This window comes from Phoxinus phoxinus (genome assembly GCF_949152265.1).
Source record: "Phoxinus phoxinus genome assembly, chromosome: 1".
Classification (NCBI taxonomy): domain Eukaryota; kingdom Metazoa; phylum Chordata; class Actinopteri; order Cypriniformes; family Leuciscidae; genus Phoxinus; species Phoxinus phoxinus.
The window spans coordinates 51,633,917-51,655,968 of NC_136876.1; the positions used below are offsets into that span (position 1 = coordinate 51,633,917).

General features: G+C 39.0%; 1 protein-coding gene across 2 annotated transcripts in view; it reads left to right on the forward strand.

The window, feature by feature from the left end:
- Nucleotides 1-22,052, forward strand: part of cyth3b (cytohesin 3b) — a 68,500-nt gene that overhangs the window by 21,388 nt on the left and 25,060 nt on the right. For both annotated transcript variants that reach the window (XM_079622835.1, XM_079622834.1), the window contains exons 2-9: nucleotides 9,711-9,793; nucleotides 10,124-10,188; nucleotides 11,680-11,746; nucleotides 11,944-12,062; nucleotides 12,379-12,459; nucleotides 13,543-13,655; nucleotides 16,097-16,245; nucleotides 16,633-16,744. In XM_079622835.1, the coding sequence (XP_079478961.1) occupies nucleotides 9,711-9,793; nucleotides 10,124-10,188; nucleotides 11,680-11,746; nucleotides 11,944-12,062; nucleotides 12,379-12,459; nucleotides 13,543-13,655; nucleotides 16,097-16,245; nucleotides 16,633-16,744 (789 nt within the window). The remainder of the gene's footprint in view (nucleotides 1-9,710; nucleotides 9,794-10,123; nucleotides 10,189-11,679; nucleotides 11,747-11,943; nucleotides 12,063-12,378; nucleotides 12,460-13,542; nucleotides 13,656-16,096; nucleotides 16,246-16,632; nucleotides 16,745-22,052) is intronic.

A 22,052-nucleotide genomic window follows, 5' to 3' on the forward strand; every position in this document is an offset into this window, starting at 1 on the left:
TGTATTTATATTATAATCCATTTATTCACTTTTTGAGCATAGACCTGAAAATTACATTTCCAACTTGAGCTGTGGTAAATCTTGAATGCTTTAGAGCAACAGACTGAAGTTTGATCTCTTTTTAAAGACGACACTTGGCAGATTAGTGCTGAAGTAAAAAAAATGTTTTAAAAAGTGAACTTAAAAAAAGTTACTGAGTTTTACGTTTATTGTTATGAAAAATGCACAAAAATCTAACTTTTATATGAAATATATATTTTCAAAATCACGTTTTACTCTAAAACTGCAAGTAAATCAAAGCCACACATCTAAACAAGTTGTGTTCGAAATTTGAGCTTGATGTCCCAAAAGTCTCATATTAATTTCCAATGCGCTCATTTTTGACCGCGAGGAGCACAAGTGTCACTTTTTTAAATTTTTTACAGGACAATTTAACCTTTTCGAATCATGTCCATGATTTCTTTTTTGTGTATGTGTTCACATAGCAAGTGCCAAAACCTGACCGAAGAGCTTATATCTTATATTAGATGGAAAAGAATAGTTTTACTTTGTCAGAGACAACTGTAAGTAACTCATTTGTAGGTTGTTTCCCCTAAAAATTGTGCATTTTGGGTGAAGCATCCACCGAGGACAATAACAGTTTCTGTGGTTGGGTTTCAGAGGAGTTATACAGGCTTTAAGCAGTGTTATCCGTCACGAGACTGAGTCGGGAAGCGATGGGAACTTGAGCGAGGTGTAGATTAATCTGTGGGCTGCTGAATTGTTTCAGCTTTTCATCCCTTGTTAGTGGTGTTGTTCAGGAGAGACGGGAATCAAATGGAGGACGCGGATGTGGAAATGCATGTCCCGTAGAGACCAGCTCACATATTAGTGAACAACAAGGAGAAGTGTTTGTCATTGCAATTGTTTGTGATCTGATTTTAAAATGCAATTATTTATGTAAAACATTTTTTTTACTGGTTTGTAGAGCTGGGGGGGTTGAAAAAGTTTTTCATTCGCTGGCAACGTTTATAAATGTTTCTCATTAAAACTTTGGTGAAGTGTGCGGCACATAAAGAGTTATGACCTGTAAATGAACACCGTGCCGCTTTCCTCTGAAACATGCAGCACATATATTTATTTAATTAAATCACAGCATTTGCAATTTGATAATCGCGCTAAGCTTTTCATTTGATTCCAATTATCTTATTTTTTTAAGCTGGTGTTCAACAGTTCCTGCCCCCCTTTTTTTTGAAAATCGGACAAAAGTACAACTGTCACGAACCACACACGGGAAGCAGGGGTTAGATCCATTTGCAGTATTTATTGGGTTATCCGTACTCGTAAACAGTCCAGGCAGGGGTCAAAACCAGAGAAGCAATCCAAAAACATAAAACAATACAAAACGGGCAACAAGGCAGAACTCAGAAGTGGTGTGATATATAACAAGGACTCCGTGACACATACTAAAACAGACAGGGTTATATACACAGGGAAATGACAATGCTAATGGGGAATTGGCTGAGTACAATGATTAGTGACAAGGGACAGCTGAGTGCAATGAAGAACAAGGATCGTGGGGAATGTAGTTCAGAATGTGACAAACACCGTGGGGAAGGAGGACATCTAGTGGTGACCCAGGGAACTCAAACCAGACACTGTGACATAACCCTCCTCCTACGGAGCGGCTACCAGACGCTCCAAGACATAACAGACAAAACAAGAGTCCAGGCGGGAGGTGAAATGGTGGAGGATCAGGGGGCGGGATGGGGGGCCAGGTCCATGGAGGGGAACAGGAACAAGGGGTGACGACTTAGCCGGCGGCCAGGGCGAAACCGACAGTCCATCGGGCGGCCAGGGCGGAGACGACCCTTCGGGCGGCCAGGGCGGAGCAGACCGTCCATCGGGCGGCCAGGGCGGAGACGACCGTCCATCGGGCGGCCAGGGCGGAGACGACCCCTCGGGCGGCCAGGGCGGAGACGACCCCTCGGGCGGCCAGGGCGGAGACGGCACCGGCTCAGGAACAGTCACGGACACCGGCTCAGGAACAGTCACGGACACCGGCTCAGGAACAGTCACGGACACCGGCTCAGGAACAGTCACGGACACCGGCTCAGGAACAGTCACGGACACCGGCTCAGGAACAGTCACGGACACCGGCTGAAGCACAGTGTCCGGGGTTCCAACCAGACTGGAGGCTGCCATCTTGGTGGTGTGTGCAGCCCAGGCACGTAGGACAGCAACCATGTAAAAGGTGAAGACTGCCCTCTTGGCCGTGGCAGGACTGACGGGAACAGCCTCCGGCACAGGAACAGTCTCTGCATCGGCAGACGTGACGTGGACAGTCTCTGGAACGGCAGACGTGACGTGGACAGTCTCTGGAACGGCAGACGTGACGTGGACAGTCTCTGGAACGGCAGACGTGACGTGGACAGTCTCTGGAACGGCAGACGTGACGTGGACAGTCTCTGGAACGGCAGACGTGACGTGGACAGTCTCTGGAACGGCAGACGTGACGTGGACAGTCTCTGGAACGGCAGACGTGACGTGAAGCTCAGGCTCGGCAGGCATGCTGTGTCTCCTCCAAGCACGCAGTACTGCTACTGCATAAAAAAGGAAGACCGCCTTCTTGGCCGTGGCAGGACTGATGGTGGGCGGCTCCGAGACAATCTCAGGGATGACAGCGGGCTGCTCGGAGGGGACGGCCTCCGGGACGAAAGCGGGCTGGTCGGAGGGGACGGCCTCCGGGACGACAGCGGGCTGCTCGGAGGGGACGGCCTCCGGGACGACAGCGGGCTGCTCGGAGGGGACGGCCTCCGGGACGAAGGCGGGCTGCTCGGAGGGGACGGCCTCCGGGACGACAGCGGGCTGCTCGGAGGGGACGTCCTCCGGGACGACAGCGGGCTGCTCGGAGGGGACGTCCTCCGGGACGACAGCGGGCTGCTCGGAGGGGACGTCCTCCGGGCCATTGGGGAGGCAGGAAGTCTTCCTCCTCCGCCATTTTCGATGGCGAGATGCAGGCTCTGGGCTGGAAACCACTGGTCCAGAGTCGAAGAGTGGCCGAAGCGGTGAATGGTATCGGGGTCCATCTCGACCACCTCCTCCCCTGCGGCCTCCACGGGTTCCACGAAACCTGGCCAGACGGGTTCCCTCAAAAGAACCTCTCTGGGAAATGGTGTTGGCTGACCAGGCCTCTGTGGAACCAGCGGAAAAGGGCTCAGTGGAAGCGACCGCCATGGTCTCCTCAGTCCTCCCAGCCCACAGCGCGAAGCATTCGAACAGCGTCATCCGAAGTTCTGACTCCCCAGATGACGGTTCTCGCCTCTGCGGTCTCTTCTCCCTCTTCATAGCGGGGGCAAGGATACGGGAACCCATACTGCTGGATCTTTCGCGACGGACTCCTTCTGTCACGAACCACACACGGGAAGCAGGGGTTAGATCCATTTGCAGTATTTATTGGGTTATCCGTACTCGTAAACAGTCCAGGCAGGGGTCAAAACCAGAGAAGCAATCCAAAAACATAAAACAATACAAAACGGGCAACAAGGCAGAACTCAGAAGTGGTGCGATATATAACAAGGACTCCGTGACACATACTAAAACAGACAGGGTTATATACACAGGGAAATGACAATGCTAATGGGGAATTGGCTGAGTACAATGATTAGTGACAAGGGACAGCTGAGTGCAATGAAGAACAAGGATCGTGGGGAATGTAGTTCAGAATGTGACAAACACCGTGGGGAAGGAGGACATCTAGTGGTGACCCAGGGAACTCAAACCAGACACTGTGACAACAACGGTACAAGAACTAAATGGCTTTACAATAACATGAAGCTTTGGCAACCGCATAATCGAATAAAAAAACAAATCTAAAACTACTTATTTACAAATGTTGATTATATGTATAAAAAAATATAGGCTATTTTAAGTTTACTGCAAAATATGCAGTCAATACATACACACAATGTATCTGTACAGATAAAACGTTGTCGGAATAATTCCGGTTCGGAAGCGATACATATTTCTTTATTATGAATATGAGGGTTGGTTTGTAAAGAAGGACTACACACCTGTGCACATTCAAACGCGCATACCTGTAGACTGAACACGTGATGCGCATGTGCACGTTTACGTCTGCGTTTTCGCGGGTTTGCGTTTTTTAGGTTTGCTCAGAGATAAAAAAATAATAATTAACGGCTATAACTCAGGGACCCAGCCGCCTAGAGACACCAAACTCGGGTCAAAGTAGGGTCTCGACGGGCCCCTTCCAACTAGCGTCCCCTAAGTTAATAACTAATGATCTTTGCAACGGAAGTGAACCAATCAATCAAAACTAACTTTATCTGGACAATAACTTTATTCTAGAGCTGCTGTAAAGCCAAAACTATCTCTGTTACTGTAATCTCCTATTATCTCTGTAAAGCTGCTTTGAAACACTATATTGGTAAAAGCGCTGTATAAATGAAGCTCACTTGACTTGAAAATTTTAGTATTTTGAAAGCATAGGGAGATCGACTATTTTGTTTCTTGTTTCGCTTGTTTTAACTCTCTGATTGGTGGAATTTTCTGTATAGCATCATGGTTAATGTAGTTTTTCAACACAACTGTGTTAACTGTGCCGTGAGATTCGGGGACGCTCTGACGTAGATTTTAGAATGCGTGATTTTTTTCAAACTTTATTCAAAGGAGCCGCAATGCAAATAAGAACTGAACATAAATCAGTATCCTATTTTGTGCATACTGGTCTCACGTAGGGTATAAGTTAACCTATTAAAATCTTTTAAATGTGAAAGTAACTAAACACCAACAATTTCAGACACCTTTTTCCATTCGTCGTTCTTTTTATTAATGTCCCTGTATGTATGGGACACGTCGAACAATAACGGGAAACCCGCAACAGAAATAATTAACTTTTCCTCCATTTTGCTTAGGAACTAATGTGGTCGGAACCAAAGTTTACAGGATTGTGTTCTCTGGTATCCTCTCAGGCGGAGGACTTCTACATTCTGATTGGTTGCCGCCGAACCGTGTCATAGCTTAAGTTATTACCATAAAGTTGACAAATTTTACCTCTTCTCGCCGCTCTCGCCGTCCAAGACGCGCCGCGCCACCCTCGCCGGAGCTCGCCGCCGGCTCTCATTGAAAATGAATGGCTTCCGGCCAATTTGACGCTCTCGTCGCCGGCGGTGTGAACGTACAGTTAGGCTACTTAGTGTTAGGACTTTGTTCAAGTCACTACCCCTAAATTTGAGCAATGGTTACAGTGATACTGGCCTTAGTAAACACCACTAATAAGTCCCGCCGTCTCTATAATAACACTAATCAAACAACGAGAAAAGTCACTCGTTCTTTACGGAATAACTTGTGTAACTATATTTGTAATGTATATTTTACATTTGATTACAGTTTCTGTACGTGAACACCTGACAATCTAAAATCACTGTTAATTTCAATCGTATCTTTGTTCAGTTTTATCTTTTTGTTGCGATTGCTAATTTTTTACATGTTCTTTTTTAATTACTGAGTGTTTACTTGTCTTTAATAATGCTTGAAATGTACATTAGTTAGGCTAGTTGTTTTTCTATGGTATTTTTAAACCAAATAAATGCAAACGATACCCAACCCTATTGAACTGATTTAAACTCACACGCTTCACACACCAGTCACTATGAAAAAATACTTTTTTTTTGGCACACCAGTTTCCTTGTAGTTCATGTTTAATGCATTAGAGCCTCGGTGATGATATCAAGTGACCCTGCGAGTGCCCTCACCAACACACAGCGAGCGCTTGACACCGAGCCCTGCTATCCAAGACATTGCCTCTTTATTCCTCCATGGGAAATCTCTGGGATGATGCAGGATTTCTGTGCTGTAGACGTAGGTTTGCCTGTGGGGGATCGCTCCATAAATGCCTCTTTTATGCACTGTGTCAAAGAGAGCCCAGAAAGCATTGTGTGCAGCCAAGGACGTGGTTAGTGTCATCATTTCTGTCTTTATGGAAAACATTCATTGTTTCCTTGAACCCTTGTTTTCCGAGTTCCCAGAAGCCGCAGTCTATAGACGTCCCAGGCCATCAGAAAGCTATAATATAATAATATAATGCTCACTATCAGTTTTTTTTGGCCTAAAAGGGGTTTTACAGTTGACAACAGAGTAGGAAGTGAAAATGGGAGATAAAATTGAAAGCAGCTTATAGTGGAGGGATGCAGATGGGATTTCTCTTCCCAAGCAATGGATCTGGCAGAGAGAGAGAGAGAGAGAGAGAGCGGAGGAGAGCTGAAATCTGCAAATACAGGAGTGACCTACTTCTTCTGGATGCCGGATCAATCTCAGGCATCTTCACGCAGAACCTGAGTCTTTCACACAATCTAAATTATGTTCTTTTTTAGTTCATTTGACAAAACCCTGATATCGATGGGAATGTCTTTGCATTGTCCTCTAATAAAATGTAGGAAATCTACTGTTATGCGCGCGCTCTTCTCCTTGTTAAACGTGGATTGGAATGGCCATATAATTTTGTTAGTTGACAATATTGTACAAAACAACAAGGATGTGTCAAACTGTAACAGTTCAAACTCCATATACACAAAATATAACAAGAACACTGAAAACCTAGTATAGAATAGTAGCGCTTCAGAGACTGTTATTGATCGTCAGTGTTTTAGAGACTTAATAAGATATCAGGCCTACATTACATGTGTCACAATTGACCCTTTGCAGGGAGCTTGATTGACAGGCGATCTGACCAATCATACGTCGCCATCCGCCATTTTGTCCGACAAAGCAGTCAGGAGAGTTAGTAGATTAACATGGGAGGATTTGAGCTTGAGAAGCGGAGTGTACTGACGTCTTTCCGCGGTTAAAACAACATTCCTTCTGATGTTCATTCATGTTTATTTGATGCTATAAATTAACTAGAAGGAAGAGATGATCGGTTCACGAGCGGCTTTAATTGAGGCGACACAGCGATCTGACACACACATTAAAGAGCCTCAAAACGCTATTTATTTTTTAAATTTAGTTAAAAAAATGACAAAATTTAAAGGTGAGACTTTGTTTAATATCAAAAGTAAGCTGGTCTGTGTCTGTCAGTGTGTTGTCAGTGTCTCTCTGCTCTGCGACATGTTTTTCACTGCGTGAGAACATGGTGTGTGTGTGAGAGCGGCGTAGCTTGTCGGACATAGCAACAGTAACTAAAGGGGGCGGGTCTTTGCGAACGGTTAATTCCTGTCTCGTTTCCCCTGTTTTGTGTTTACGGACTCTTATTTTGAAGTGTATTTTCTTTTCCTGTTGTTACCTGTTGTTTAGTTAGTTTCCATAGTTACCCTTATTAGTTTTCATAGCAATTCATTAGCCACACCTGTTCCTTGTTAGTATCTTGTGTATTCATACCCCAGTGTTTCCCTTGGTCATTGTCTGGTCGGTGTTGTCCTTGGTGGATGTAGTTGTCAGTTCTGATTTGCATGTTTGGATTTGCCTATGTATCCCTGTGTCTGGACTTACTTTTTTCAAATTACACAGTACTGACTTTTTAGATTGTTAATTACAATAATGTCGTTATTCAGCTCGAGCCAGTTCAGTGTGGATTCAATTCAGTTCAACAACAGTGCCGATGTTGCCAAATGTGTCTATCATGAAACAAATTTGATTCAGCTATAAAGCAACTCTACAGAAGACAATAGTGTCAATATTCAGTTCAGTTCAGTACAAGTTTTGTGTTCAAGTGAGTTGATTTATAAAGAGGCTTATGAACAGCTTTCATTATTTGAATGAATTATTTCTACATTTGTCTTCTGCATTGTTAATATTTTATTTTCATGCACAATATGTTAAATTAAAACCAGTCATCATGATGATTTACATTTCTTTTTCATCTTGCCTTCATCATCATTGATGAAAAAGGCTTTTTTCAACATACTGTATTCATCAGCAATTTTCTTGACGAGATTAACAATGAACACAGTTCCGTTTGAAAGACCTGTTTACTTGTTTATCGTGGTTTATTTATAGCGTCCAATTCCCCGTGAAATCATTTGAAAGGGAGACACGGTCGGTCTGCAGTTAATTACAGAAAATAAATACATCAGTGTTATCAGTGACAGGCTCGGAAAACATGATGTTCATTTGACTCGACGGCACATCACAGACTGTTCTGATGTATGTTGAACACTTCAATGCTGAAATAGAAAGCTCCAATCTGATTGACTAGCGCTAGTATGGGTTTATCACAGCTTTATCAGACCAGCAAACCCACATCCACACATGCCTTAATCCCTAATATATATGAAAACCAGTATGTGAAATAATTGAATTCACTGTAGGGAGGCACGATATATCGGCCACCATATCGGTATCAGCCGATATGTTAATTTTTAATGTTATTGTTATCGGTCCTAAGTAAATGTGGGCGATATATTAAAGCCAGTAGTAATGTATTATGTATTATTTTCTTCAGATGCGCACTGGTCACCATGATGGTTTTGAAAAAAAGTTTGAAATTGGATTTATCTGCCAATATATCGGTTATCGGTTTTCAAATATGTCGTATTATCGGTTATCGGTATCAGCCAAAATGTTCTTATCGGTGCATCCCTAATTCACAAAACATTAGGAGAAAAGTATTCGGATGTTTTTGTTTGGATGATTTTGTCAACTCTAAAAACTAATCTTGTAACCCCGAGTTTGTTCAGCTACCTTCATGGTACAGGCCCCTACTATGCATGCACACTTTACAAAACATACAATCGAACGATGTAGTACAGGATTGTGGTTTTGGATGCAGGTAAAGTCACTGTTTTACAAAGTGTGTGAGTTTGATGACATAAAACGAATGGGAATACACAGTTGTTCTCAGATTGTGAGCTGTTGTTGGTCACTTTACATCTGTTTGTCTATAGCTATATTTCCATCCTCCTATTTTTATGGACACTTTGGGATTTGCATATAAACACTGAATGGAAATACCAAGATGCATGTTTAATCCGATATGAAGACATGCGCATAAACTATGATGGAAACACACAGTCATCAACATTCAGCACGCCAAACTTAACATTGCTAACCATTAAATTAATTTTTGAACTAATTACTAAACAAACACTGACACAAGAGAGCAAATAAAATGGTTAAAAAAGCCAAAAAGCAGTAAGGCAAAGCAATTTCTTAATTTATTCATGTTGCAGTGCACTCTGGGAACTCAGAAATATCAAGTTAGTAAAACTCAGACTCTTAAGTTATGAAAACTTGAATATATTGATAACTTTACTATATATTTTTTTCTGAGGCAATAAGTTTGCAAGATTTTTTTCAAGTAAAGTTAACGAATGCTTTATAGCTGAATTGAATTAATTTAATAATTGATGAACTTTACACAGTTATTGAAATGATCTGAATCAACACTAAATAATGACACGTTTTTTTAGAAAATTTCAATTTGTCTCATATTTGATTATAAAGCTTGCATGGATTCATTATTTTTACGGTGAATCTGTATTGTATAAAGCACTGTGTAAGCAAAGGTGACTTGACATTATGGCAAAAACACTTCTCAGTAATCCACACAGAACCTGGAGACAGTATGAGTTGAGTTTGAAAGCTGAGAGAAGCGTTTGACCCACATTATTGCTGATTTGAATATTTAAGATGCTCATCTAAACATGCTTACCCGTTTGTGTGTGTGTGTGTGTGTGTGTGTGTGTGTGTGTGTGTGTGTGTGTGTTTGGTTACAGTTCCTGAAGACCTGTGCTTAGAGGAGCGAGACGAGCTGTCCAACATACGGCGCAGGAAAAAAGAACTGCTTGATGATATCGAGGTGAGAATGCAGTCAAAAATAAAGTTGTAGAAACTGTAGAATAGTTGAAGTTGTGTGTGTATTATGTATTTATTGCTTTGCATAATTCCCCTATAGTGAGCTGCTGTTGCATTCTGAACATAACCTATTTTTCCTAAGTGAATGCAACATAAAAAGTACGTTGTTTCTCTGTTGGTTTAGCTTTAGAACATTGTAATAGGCATTTTTCATCTGAAGCAACTTACAATGTATTCAAGGTACGCTTTTCACATTTCCAACGCCATGATCTTGGACTGTAGTGTTTGAACATCATGTAGAGTCTCCTGTTTGATACGAACCTCTGTTTTCCAGCGCTTGAAGTTCGAGATCGCTGAAGTGATGACAGAAATCGAGCAGCTCACGTGTGTGGGCGAGAGGTGAGTTGTGAGAGATGGCAGCTCAACTGACGCTCATGCAGATTTGCACCTGTGTGTCTTTTGTCCTCACTGATCTGTCCTCTTCTGAACATTCATAAGCGCTGTATTCAGACTGTGTCGTCTGGTTGACAGGTCACCTGCAGGAGACGTGTGCTGTACACGCTTATGTCTTTTAGTGAGCTTTAAACAGGAATATAGATTGACTTGCGAGGAAATGGGTGTTGAATATCTAACATTCAATAGTTTTTTTGTTAAATTATGTGATAAGAAATCATTTTGTTCTGGTTTATCTGAGATTGAAATGATGAAAGCATAATGTAACCGAACTCAAAACGTCCTTTCTGTGTCCAAAAAGACCATTTATTGAAAAGAAGCTGCTCTAATTTTCAGGCGGATGAATACAATTAAACACGCGTCCATGTTTATGTAATTGAGGTATTGGGTTTTCAGAAACTTAGATACTATAGGAAGGTGTAGCCTATATTCCTAAAATATTCACAAAAATATCTAAATAAAAATAAAGTTACTATTTTAAACTATTTTCTCTTTTGGAAAAGTTAATATATTTAGTATTCCCATAAATACTTCTTGAGAACGTTCTTTTCTAAAGATCTGTCATGGTGCAAAAAAAGGGAGTGGAGTAAAATATCTTAATTACAGCGGTTTTAGTTTATTTACAAAACAAATAGTGCTTAAAAGCCAATCCAGAAGAGAAGAATCAACACAAACAGAGAGTGAGGAGAACTCAGAGTATGTTTATACTAAAAACAAAAAAGTTTTTCCTTGCATTGTTCACGTACAGACGGACGAATCCATGAAAACGACTAAACATGCTGTATTATTCATGCCAGGCCAGTAGTTGGCGCTGTCACTTTGTAAAGAAACACTACATGCCTATAGACTGAACACGTAGTACACATGTATGCACCGTTTTCACAAATTCATGTTTTTGAAGTTATCACAGTATCGGCATTGTTTTCAAAAACGTGCATTTTGAAAGTGTAAATTTTCAGGCCCCTAAAACACTGTTGTTGTGTAAATGAACGGCCAAAATGCATAAACATTTTTCTGTTTCTGTTGAAAATGGTGTCGTGAAAACAGCCCCTAAAACAGGAGAAAACTAAACTGAACAAGAAACAGGTGCACAAAGCAACCAGTAACCATGGCAACAAACAAGGGCATAATCAGTAACCTAGGAAACAGAAAAGAAGCGATGTAAATGGGGAACAAAAGGCAGAATTGGCTGGTCCAGCCTGAAGAATACACTTTTTAATGCTATTTGATCATAAGAAACAACATTTACGGGACATTTGTTGTCAGTAAAACGACTTGCCTCAAAAGGACTTTGATAAGGCTCTTAAATCTACAGGATTTGATAGTTATGAAAGTGTTGTTTGGCACATTGTATCCGCAGGCCAATCACACAAGAGGTTCTTTGTCTTCAATCTTATTAGGGGATCTTTGTTAAGACATATTTACTTCCATTTGCAGCAAAACAACACAGAGAAACAAACAAATCGCAATGGGAAGAAAGAAATTCAACATGGATCCCAAAAAAGTAAGATATTGTATTGTCAGATATTATATATTTTAATTAGTTCCTAAATGTTTTAATACTTTTAAAGCCTTTTCTTTATAGTAGGATCAACGTTATGACATTTTCCCTGACATAGTGTATTACATTTGGACATTTTCCACATACTTTTCCTGGCAGGGTTGATCCTAAAATCCTTTTTTAAATCAACTTTCTCGCAGGGTATCCAGTTTCTCCTGGAGAACGACCTCCTGCAGCACACGCCTGAAGACATCGCTCAGTTCCTCTATAAAGGAGAAGGCTTGAACAAGACCGTCATTGGGGATTACCTGGGCGAACGGTAAACCATCGCCTCATTCCTTCAGTCTCTTACCCGGCTTTATTCAGTGTATGTCCGTGAGATGTGGGCCTGATTCATCACAAAAAAAAACTCCAGAAATGTATTGTCTGGGAGTAAAACAGCAGCAGTTAAACGCCTCTGAAGGAAACGGACCATGAGACTTGTCAAAACAACAGGATTTCATGAAGCATAGCTATAGATACAACAGTCTGAACATCACGAATGATCTTAACAATCTACTTGTAAATGACAAACAATTGACCTTTCTTTTGCAGAAAGTAACCGTTTCTTGTGTGTGGTTGTTGTCTTCTCGTAGGGATGATTTCAACATCAAAGTGCTCCAGGCTTTTGTGGAGCTCCATGAGTTTGCCGACCTCAACCTCGTTCAGGCTCTGAGGTGGGAAACGCTTCTCTGCGGGAATACCTCGTTTCTAGACTATTGGGCTTAGAATTATTCCAATAATATCATAATGAACTGGTTTCTATTTTGCGCAAAAATTCCCCTTTTTTATAGTATGAAGGTAAAAACTTGTCAAAACTTGACCATTAATATATATTTTTTTGCAGTGTGAAATTATTTTCATGACAATGAACTATTTTTAATATATAAATTAAAAGAAAAAAAACTGATTCTTTCAAAATTATTGAGTTTTGCCAACTTATATATACCGGTATATACATTTATATGTATATATGTTGGCAAAACTAAATAATTTTGAAATAATCTGTTACATCATTTTCTTTTTAAGGAAAGAAGAACTTCTATTTTGTACTTTGAGTATTTGAGTAAACTAATTCATCATGTAACATAAAATTATGTAATTTCAACTCAAATATTTGAGTAAACTAATTCATACATTTAACATAAAATGATGTAATCTCAACTCAAATATTTGAGTAAACTAATTCATACATTTAACATAAAATTATCATGTAATCTCAACTCAAATATTTTAGTAGTGTAAATTTGGCTAGCTTTAACTAACTAATTCAGTAAATGCTAACTTGCTAATTGGTAGCACAATGTTTTGATAGCATTAGAATAGCAATTGGTGAATGAGTACGACAGTATAAAACAACATACCGTTTCTCTAACCAATTAATTCTGATTTTGATTTAAAAAAAAAATAAAAAATACAGAAACATTACACTTAATTTTAGCATTATCTCTCCCGTTCAAGTGTCATGGCAAAGCATGCTGGGAAACAGAATTTAACTAAATTCCAGCTCAGATTTTGTCAAATTTAAGTTAAATTAAAAGAAACAAGTTCATAAAACTCAAAACTGTGACACAATCTAGATTGACTTAAAATGTGTCAGTTTTGTAAACTCAAGAGAAAAAGAAAGTTCTAAATACTCATAAAAGTTTGATTTGATTGAGCTAATCTGTGTAATTTAAGTTTACCCTACTCAAGCCAAGGGTGTTCTGGCCTTGTTGACTCGTGACTGGTTTCCTGAGGGATTTGCTGTCTCCACACAGGCAGTTCCTCTGGAGTTTCAGGCTTCCCGGCGAGGCACAGAAGATTGACCGAATGATGGAGGCGTTTGCATCCCGCTACTGCCAGTGCAACCCGGGCGTCTTTCAGTCCACAGGTCCATACCAATGCAAACCTAATCGAAATGTGTTTTTGTGCATCCTTGTTGCATTCTCAGCATTGCTGCAAAGAAAATTAGCAGAAAGTTTTCTCTTTCAGGGGCGCATTTCCCAAAAGTATCATCAATACCAACACAATTAAACCATTTGGCGGTTTTCCCGAAACCATAGATCCAACAAACATTCGCAAACATTGCAGTTCTCGAGCTGTGATAATACACTCAACACAATAATGTGTTGGCTCAACAAAACAAAACAAAAATGAAGGCAACAGTTTGCATCAATGTTTTGAGTTATGACATCTTTGAGTGAATTTACGTTCAACCAACAAGCTACATTGAGTAAGAGGAACTTTGTAGCATAAACACACATTTTTAAGTTGATTACTAAAAAATATTAAGTTGCTCCGACTACTAGAGTTGTAGCTATCATAGCACATGCTAACATAACTTATTTAACATGTATTTTAATGAACAAGTAAGATATTACATTAGCACAGTCATTGCTTATAGAGTCTATGTATCTACTGTACTCTTACAGAAACTCTTTAAAATGTCAAACATAACAGCATTAGACGCTAACAGGTCTTTTCCTTCACTAAAAACACTTAATTTCAACATTTATTCTCCTTATCCAGTCCTATGCAAAGGATGCTGGGAACTAGAAATCCATTGCCTACTTTCCGAAGTTATCAAGACAATTTCATTAAGTTACTACAACCTATTAAAAAAAAAAAGAAGCAAATTAACTCAGACATTTGAGTTTAAATTACAGACGATATTAAGTTGATGTAATGATCAACATTATTATGTCAACAGAACTTTACAAAATAGTTAAAAAATTTGAATGTTTTAACTTGCAACCATGCATTTATTTAAGTTGTGGTAACATGTCACCTGAATTACTTTATAGATACATAGTTTCTTGTTAAAATGACATGTAGACTTAAATAGATCATGCTCTCGGGAACAATAAACAAGCTAACATGCAGTACAATATATAGCTTTCACCCCATTTCAATTTATTCTATATATTTTAGCGTTTTTTTATGAGTTTTTAATCATAAATGGCGTCAGAGAACCCCGTAGTGTGTATCAAACATCAAGTAAAGCAAAAACGAACAGTGAAGTAGTTCGTTAGCATGCTAACGTGATGAATGGCTTTCTGTTGTTTATGCAAACCAACTATAATAATATTACATTAATTGTGATCTCGAATCGTTATTTTCGTATTAGTTATTTCTCCACCTGCATGTGATGTTGGGGTTTGGTTTGGGTTAGTTTACTTATTAGGACATTATGCATAATTTACTGTTATTACTAAGTTCATAGTAACATGTAACATTGTCACCTTAAAATAAGTTGTTACTGAACATTTCTTTGAGTGTTTACGGTAATGAAACGAGTCGAGAGCTAATGTCATGGTGTGTTTAGAGAGTAAACAGTGAGAAAACAGCCTTTCTGAAGGTTTATTTATGCCAATGTTCCCCGTGACGAGCCCGTAAATCAAAACAAAGCTTCCCTATGTGGATATAAATTATACTAGCAGTCAAAAGTTTGGAATAATGTTTTTGAAAGAAGTCTCTTCTGCTCACCAAAGCTGCATTTATTTGATCTGAAATACTGTAAAAACAGTGAAGTATTATTACAATTTAAAAATAGCTGTTTTCTATGTGAATATTTAGGAAAGTGTAATTTATTTCTGTGATTAAAACTGTATTTTCAGCATCATTACTCCAGTCTTCAGTGTCACATGATCCTTCAGAAATCAGTATAATATGATGATTTTATGATCAAGAAACATTATTCTTATTATCAATGTTGAAAATAGTTGTGCTGCTAGTTGTGAAAATCGTGATACACTATCAAAAGTTTGGGGTGAGTAAGATTTAAAAAAGAAAAGAGAAATAAATAAATACTTCTATTCAGTATGAATGCATTATATTGATCAAAAGTGTCAGTAAAGACGTGTATAATGTTAAAAAAATATGTCTATTTCAAATAAATGCTGTTCTATTGAACTCCCTAATCAAAGAATCCTGAAAAAATTTAATGAAATCACGGTTTCCACATAAATATTTAGCGAATTGATAATAATCAGAAATGTTTCTTGAAGATTACACTGGTTTCTGAAGGGTCATGTGACACTGAAGACTGGAGTAATGATGCTGAAAAGTCAGCTTTGATCACAGGAATAAATTGTATATTCACATAGAAAACATATATTTATATATTTTTTTCACAATATTATTTACACAGTATTAATATTAGCCTATTCATTTTAATAGTAGACCACAAGTGTTATTGCTGTTCACAGAGTCACTCACATCTTTTCCAATGTAAGTTACTGTAGAGAAATGCGTTTTACTGTGCATTGGCTCATGTGGTGTGTGTGTGTGTGCGTGTGTAGTTATTGAATTATTTGTCTGTTTATGTTGCAGACACATGTTATGTCCTGTCGTTCGCCATCATCATGCTGAACACCAGCCTTCACAACCCCAACGTCAGGGACAAGCCGGCCGTGGAGCGCTTCATCTCCATGAACAGAGGCATTAATGAGGGAGGAGACCTGCCCGAGGACCTGCTCAGGGTAATCAATTTGTGCTTAAAACGTATATAATGTTTGTTTTTTTCTGAAAATGGCCGATGTTTTGTCTGCACTGAAACTCACATTTGGACCTTCAGCCTGTTGGACCCTATTGAAGTCCATTATATGGAGAAAAATCCTGCAATGTCTTCCTTTAAAAACCTTAATTATTCAATTATCAGGAAATTTTGATTCTGAAGTGAACTAATCCTTTAACCAGTTCAGTCAAGTCTGCTAACACTTGGGTCAGTTTCCATATGAATGACTGTAAATCTCTGTCAGTCATGATTAATGCAGTAGCAGCCATATAGGACTGTTTTAAATATTTAGCAGAGGCATGCGTGTACATGTGCTGAATCTGCATTCATCACCAGACTAATGTCTCTGCAGAACCTGTACGAGAGCATCAAGAGCGAACCCTTCAAAATCCCAGAGGACGACGGCAACGACCTCACACACACGTTCTTCAACCCGGACCGAGAAGGCTGGCTCCTGAAGTTAGGTCAGAACCAGACTCTTACTCTAACACTCTTACTCTTATACACTTACTCTAACACTCTTACTCTTATACTCTTACTCTAACACTCTTACTCTAACACTCTTACTCTTACACTCTTACTCTTACACACTTACTCTAACACTCTTACTCTTATACTCTTACTCTTACACTCTTACTCTAACACTCTTACTCTTACACTCTTACTCTAACACTCTTACTCTTACACTCTTACTCTTACACTCTTACTCTTACACTCTTACTCTAACACTCTTACTCTTACACTCTTACTCTAACACTCTTACTCTAATACTCTTACTCTAACACTCTTACTCTAACACTCTTACTCTAATACTCTTACTCTAACACTCTTACTCTAACACTCTTACTCTAACACTCTTACTCTTATACTCTTACTCTAACACTCTTACTCTAACACTCTTACTCTAACACTCTTACTCTAACACTCTTACTCTTATACTCTTACTCTAACACTCTTACTCTAACACTCTTACTCTTACACTCTTACTCTTACACTCTTACTCTTACTCTAACACTCTTACTCTAACACTCTTACTCTAACACTCTTACTCTAACACTCTTACTCTAACACTCTTACTCTAACACTCTTACTCTAACACTCTTACTCTAACACTCTAACTCTAACACTCTTACTCTAACACTCTTACTCTAACACTCTTACTCTAACACTCTTACTCTAACACTCTTACTCTAACACTCTAACTCTAACACTCTTACTCTAACACTCTAACTCTTACACTCTTACTCTAACACTCTTACTCTAACACTCTTACTCTAACACTCTTACTCTAACACTCTTACTCTAACACTCTTACTCTAACACTCTTACTCTAACACTCTTACTCTAACACTCTAACTCTAACACTCTTACTCTAACACTCTTACTCTAACACTATTACTCTAACACTCTTACTCTAACACTCTAACTCTTACACTCTTACTCTAACACTCTTACTCTAACACTCTTACTCTAACACTCTTACTCTAACACTCTTACTCTTATACTCTTACTCTAACACTCTTACTCTAACACTCTTACTCTAACACTCTTACTCTTATACTCTTACTCTAACACTCTTACTCTAACACTCTTACTCTAACACTCTTACTCTAACACTCTTACTCTAACACTCTTACTCTTATACTCTTACTCTAACACTCTTACTCTTATACTCTTACTCTAACACTCTTACTCTTATACTCTTACTCTAACACTCTTACTCTTATACGCTTACTCTAACACTCTTACTCTAACACTCTTACTCTTATACACTTACTCTAACACTCTTACTCTTATACTCTTACTCTAACACTCTTACTCTAACACTCTTACTCTTATACTCTTACTCTAACACTCTTACTCTTATACACTTACTCTAACACTCTTACTCTAACACTCTTACTCTTATACACTTACTCTAACACTCTTACTCTTATACTCTTACTCTAACACTCTTACTCTAACACTCTTACTCTTATACACTTACTCTAACACTCTTACTCTTATACACTTACTCTAACACTCTTACTCTAACACTCTTACTCTTATACACTTACTCTAACACTCTTACTCTTATACACTTACTCTAACACTCTTACTCTTATACTCTTACTCTAACACTCTTACTCTAACACTCTTACTCTAACACTCTTACTCTAACACTCTTACTCTAACACTCTTACTCTTACAATCTTACTCTTGCACTCTTACTCTAACACTCTTACTCTTATACTCTTACTCTAACACTCTTACTCTTATACTCTTACTCTAACACTCTTACTCTTATACTCTTACTCTAACACTCTTACTCTTACTCGAACACTCTTACTCTTATACTCTTACTCTAACACTCTTACTCTTATACTCTTACTCTAACACTCTTACTCTAACACTCTTACTCTAACACTCTTACTCTAACACTCTTACTCTAACACTCTTACTCTTACAATCTTACTCTTGCACTCTTACTCTAACACTCTCACTCTAACACTCTTACTCTTATACTCTTACTCTAACACTCTTACTCTAACACTCTTACTCTAACACTCTTACTCTAACACTCTTACTCTAACACTCTTACTCTAACACTCTTACTCTTATACTCTTACTCTAACACTCTTACTCTAACACTCTTACTCTAACACTCTTACTCTAACACTCTTACTCTAACACTCTTACTCTTATACTCTTACTCTAACACTCTTACTCTTATACTCTTACTCTAACACTCTTACTCTTATACTCTTACTCTAACACTCTTACTCTAACACTCTTACTCTTATACTCTTACTCTAACACTCTTACTCTTATACTCTTACTCTAACACTCTTACTCTAACACTCTTACTCTTATACTCTTACTCTAACACTCTTACTCTTATACTCTTACTCTAACACTCTTACTCTAACACTCTTACTCTTATACTCTTACTCTAACACTCTTACTCTTATACTCTTACTCTTACACTCTTACTCTAACACTCTTACTCTAACACTCTTACTCTAACACTCTTACTCTAACACTCTTACTCTAACACTCTTACTCTTATACTCTTACTCTAACACTCTTACTCTTATACACTTACTCTAACACTCTTACTCTTACAAGTCAAGTCAAGTCATCTTTATTTATATAGCGCTTTTTACAATACAGATTGTATCAAAGCAGCTTCACAGTGATAACATGAAAATAATACAAAAAACAATTTCATCATCGTCCACCTTTAAGGCAGATCTATAATATTGTTGAATATTAAATGTCCCCAACTAAGCAAGCCAGAAGGTAAGGCAACAGCGGCAAGGAACCAAAACTCCATCAGGTGACAGAATGGAGAAAAAAACCTTGGGAGAACCCAGGCTCAGTCGGGGGCCAGTTCTCCTCTGGCCAATGAGTGAACAGTGTATGAAGTTCAGAATGAATCAGAGTATTTGTCCAGTTCCGGTTGGTTGAAGTCGGAGTGGAGAGGAGGAGAGACTGGTTGACACTTCAGGTCAGCGGCGTCGTCGTGTCCTGGCGCTGGTCCTTCATCAGATCTGGATACGGCCTGGTTCCAGTGGACAGCGGTAAACCTCGGGATAGACAGAGAGACTAATATTAGCGTAGACGCCGTCCTTCTTATGATGTACCAAGTACATCAGGATTGCGGGAAGTGTTCCCGGTCCCGGCTGTTCTAAACTATGCAGCCTAATTATATAGGTCTATAATGTGTTATGTGTATGCTAGGCTGAAGAGATGTGTTTTTAGTCTAGATTTGAACTGACAGAGTGTGTCTGCTTCCCGGACAATGTTAGGAAGACTGTTCCAAAGTTTTGGTGCTAAATAGGAAAAGGATCTACCGCCAGCAGTCGATTTTGATATTCTAGGTATTATTAACTGGCCGGAATTTTGAGATCGCAGTAGACGTGAAGGACTATAATGCGTTAAGAGCTCGCTCAAGTACTGCGGAGCTAAACCATTTAGTGCTTTGTAAGTGATCAGCGATATTTTAAAATTTATACGATGTTTAATAGGCAGCCAATGCAGTGTTGACAGAACAGGGCTAATATGGTCATACTTCCTGGTTCTGGTAAGAACTCGAGCTGCTGCGTTTTGAACTAGCTGTAGTTTGTTTATTAAGCGTGCAGGGCAACCACCCAGTAGAGCATTACAATAATCTAGCCTTGAGGTCATAAACGCATGAACTAATTGTTCTGCATTATTCATTGAGAGCATATGACGTAATTTAGATATATTTTTAAGATGGAAGAAAGCGGTTTTACAGATACTAGACACATGACTTTCAAATGAAAGATTGGTATCAAAGAGCACACCCAGGTTCCTAACCGACGACGAAGACTTAACAGAGCAGCCATCAAGTGTTAGACAGTATTCTAGGTTATTACGTGTGGAAGTTTTTTGTCCAATAATTAGAATCTCTGTTTTTTCTGAATTTAGTAGTAGGAAATTACTAGTCATCCAATTTTTTATATCAGCTATGCATTCCGTTAATTTTGTGAATTGGTAGGTTTCGTTAGGTTGTGAAGAAATATACAGCTGAGTATCGTCGGCATAACAGTGAAAGCTAATTCCATGTTTCCTAATGATATCTCCTAATGGTAGCATATACAGAGTGAACAGCAGCGGTCCTAGTACTGAGCCTTGTGGTACGCCATACTGAACTTGTGATTGATAAGACATCTCTTCATTTACTGCTACAAACTGATAACGGTCAGATAAGTATGATTTAAACCATGCTAGTGCAATTCCACTAATGCCAACATAATGTTCGAGCCTATTTAAAAGGATGTTGTGGTCAATGGTGTCAAATGCAGCACTAAGATCCAGTAATACTAATAGAGAGATACAACCACGATCGGATGATAAGAGCAAATCATTTGTGACTAACGAGAGCTGTCTCGGTACTATGGTACGGTCTAAATCCGAACTGAAAATCCTCGCAGATATCATTTCTTTCAAGAAAAGAACACAGTTGTGAGGATACTGCTTTTTCTAATATTTTTGACAGAAATGGCAGATTAGAGATCGGCCTGTAATTGACTAGCTTTGTAGGATCAAGTTGCTGTTTTTTAACAAGCGGTTTAATCATAGCTAGCTTAAAGGTTTTTGGTACGTATCCTAGAGACAAAGATGAATTAATGATATTAAGAAGAGGATCTATGACATCTGGAAGCATCTCTTTCAGCAGCTTAGTCGGTATAGGGTCTAACATGCACGTTGTCGATTTAGATTATTTGACGAGTTTGCAAAATTCTTCCTCTCCTATAGCAATGAATGAATCAAATTTTCCCTCAGGGAGACTACAATGCACTTCCTGATGCGATACTGTATTAGACGGTTGCATAGTTATAATTTTGTCCCTGATATTATCGATCTTATAAGTGAAGAAGTTCATAAAGTCATTACTGCTGTGTTGCTTGGAAACTTCTGGGCCTGAAGCTTTCTTTTTCGTTAGTTTAGCCACTGTTTCAAATAAATACCTAGGATTATGTTTATTTTCTTCTAATAGGATTGAAAAATAAGCAGATCTCGCAGCTTTTAAAGCCTCTCTGTAAGCAATCGAGCTCTCCTTCCATGAAATCCGAAACACCTCTAGTTTTGTTTTCTTCCAGTTGCGCTCCATTTTTCTGGCTGCTCTCTTAAGGGCCTGAGTGTGCTCGTTGTGCCACGGCGTTGGACTATGTTCTTTAATCTTCTTTAAGCGCAGCGGAGCAACTGTGTCTAAAGTGCTGGAAAAGAGAGAGTTAAAAGTTTCTGTTGCAATATCGAGTTCTT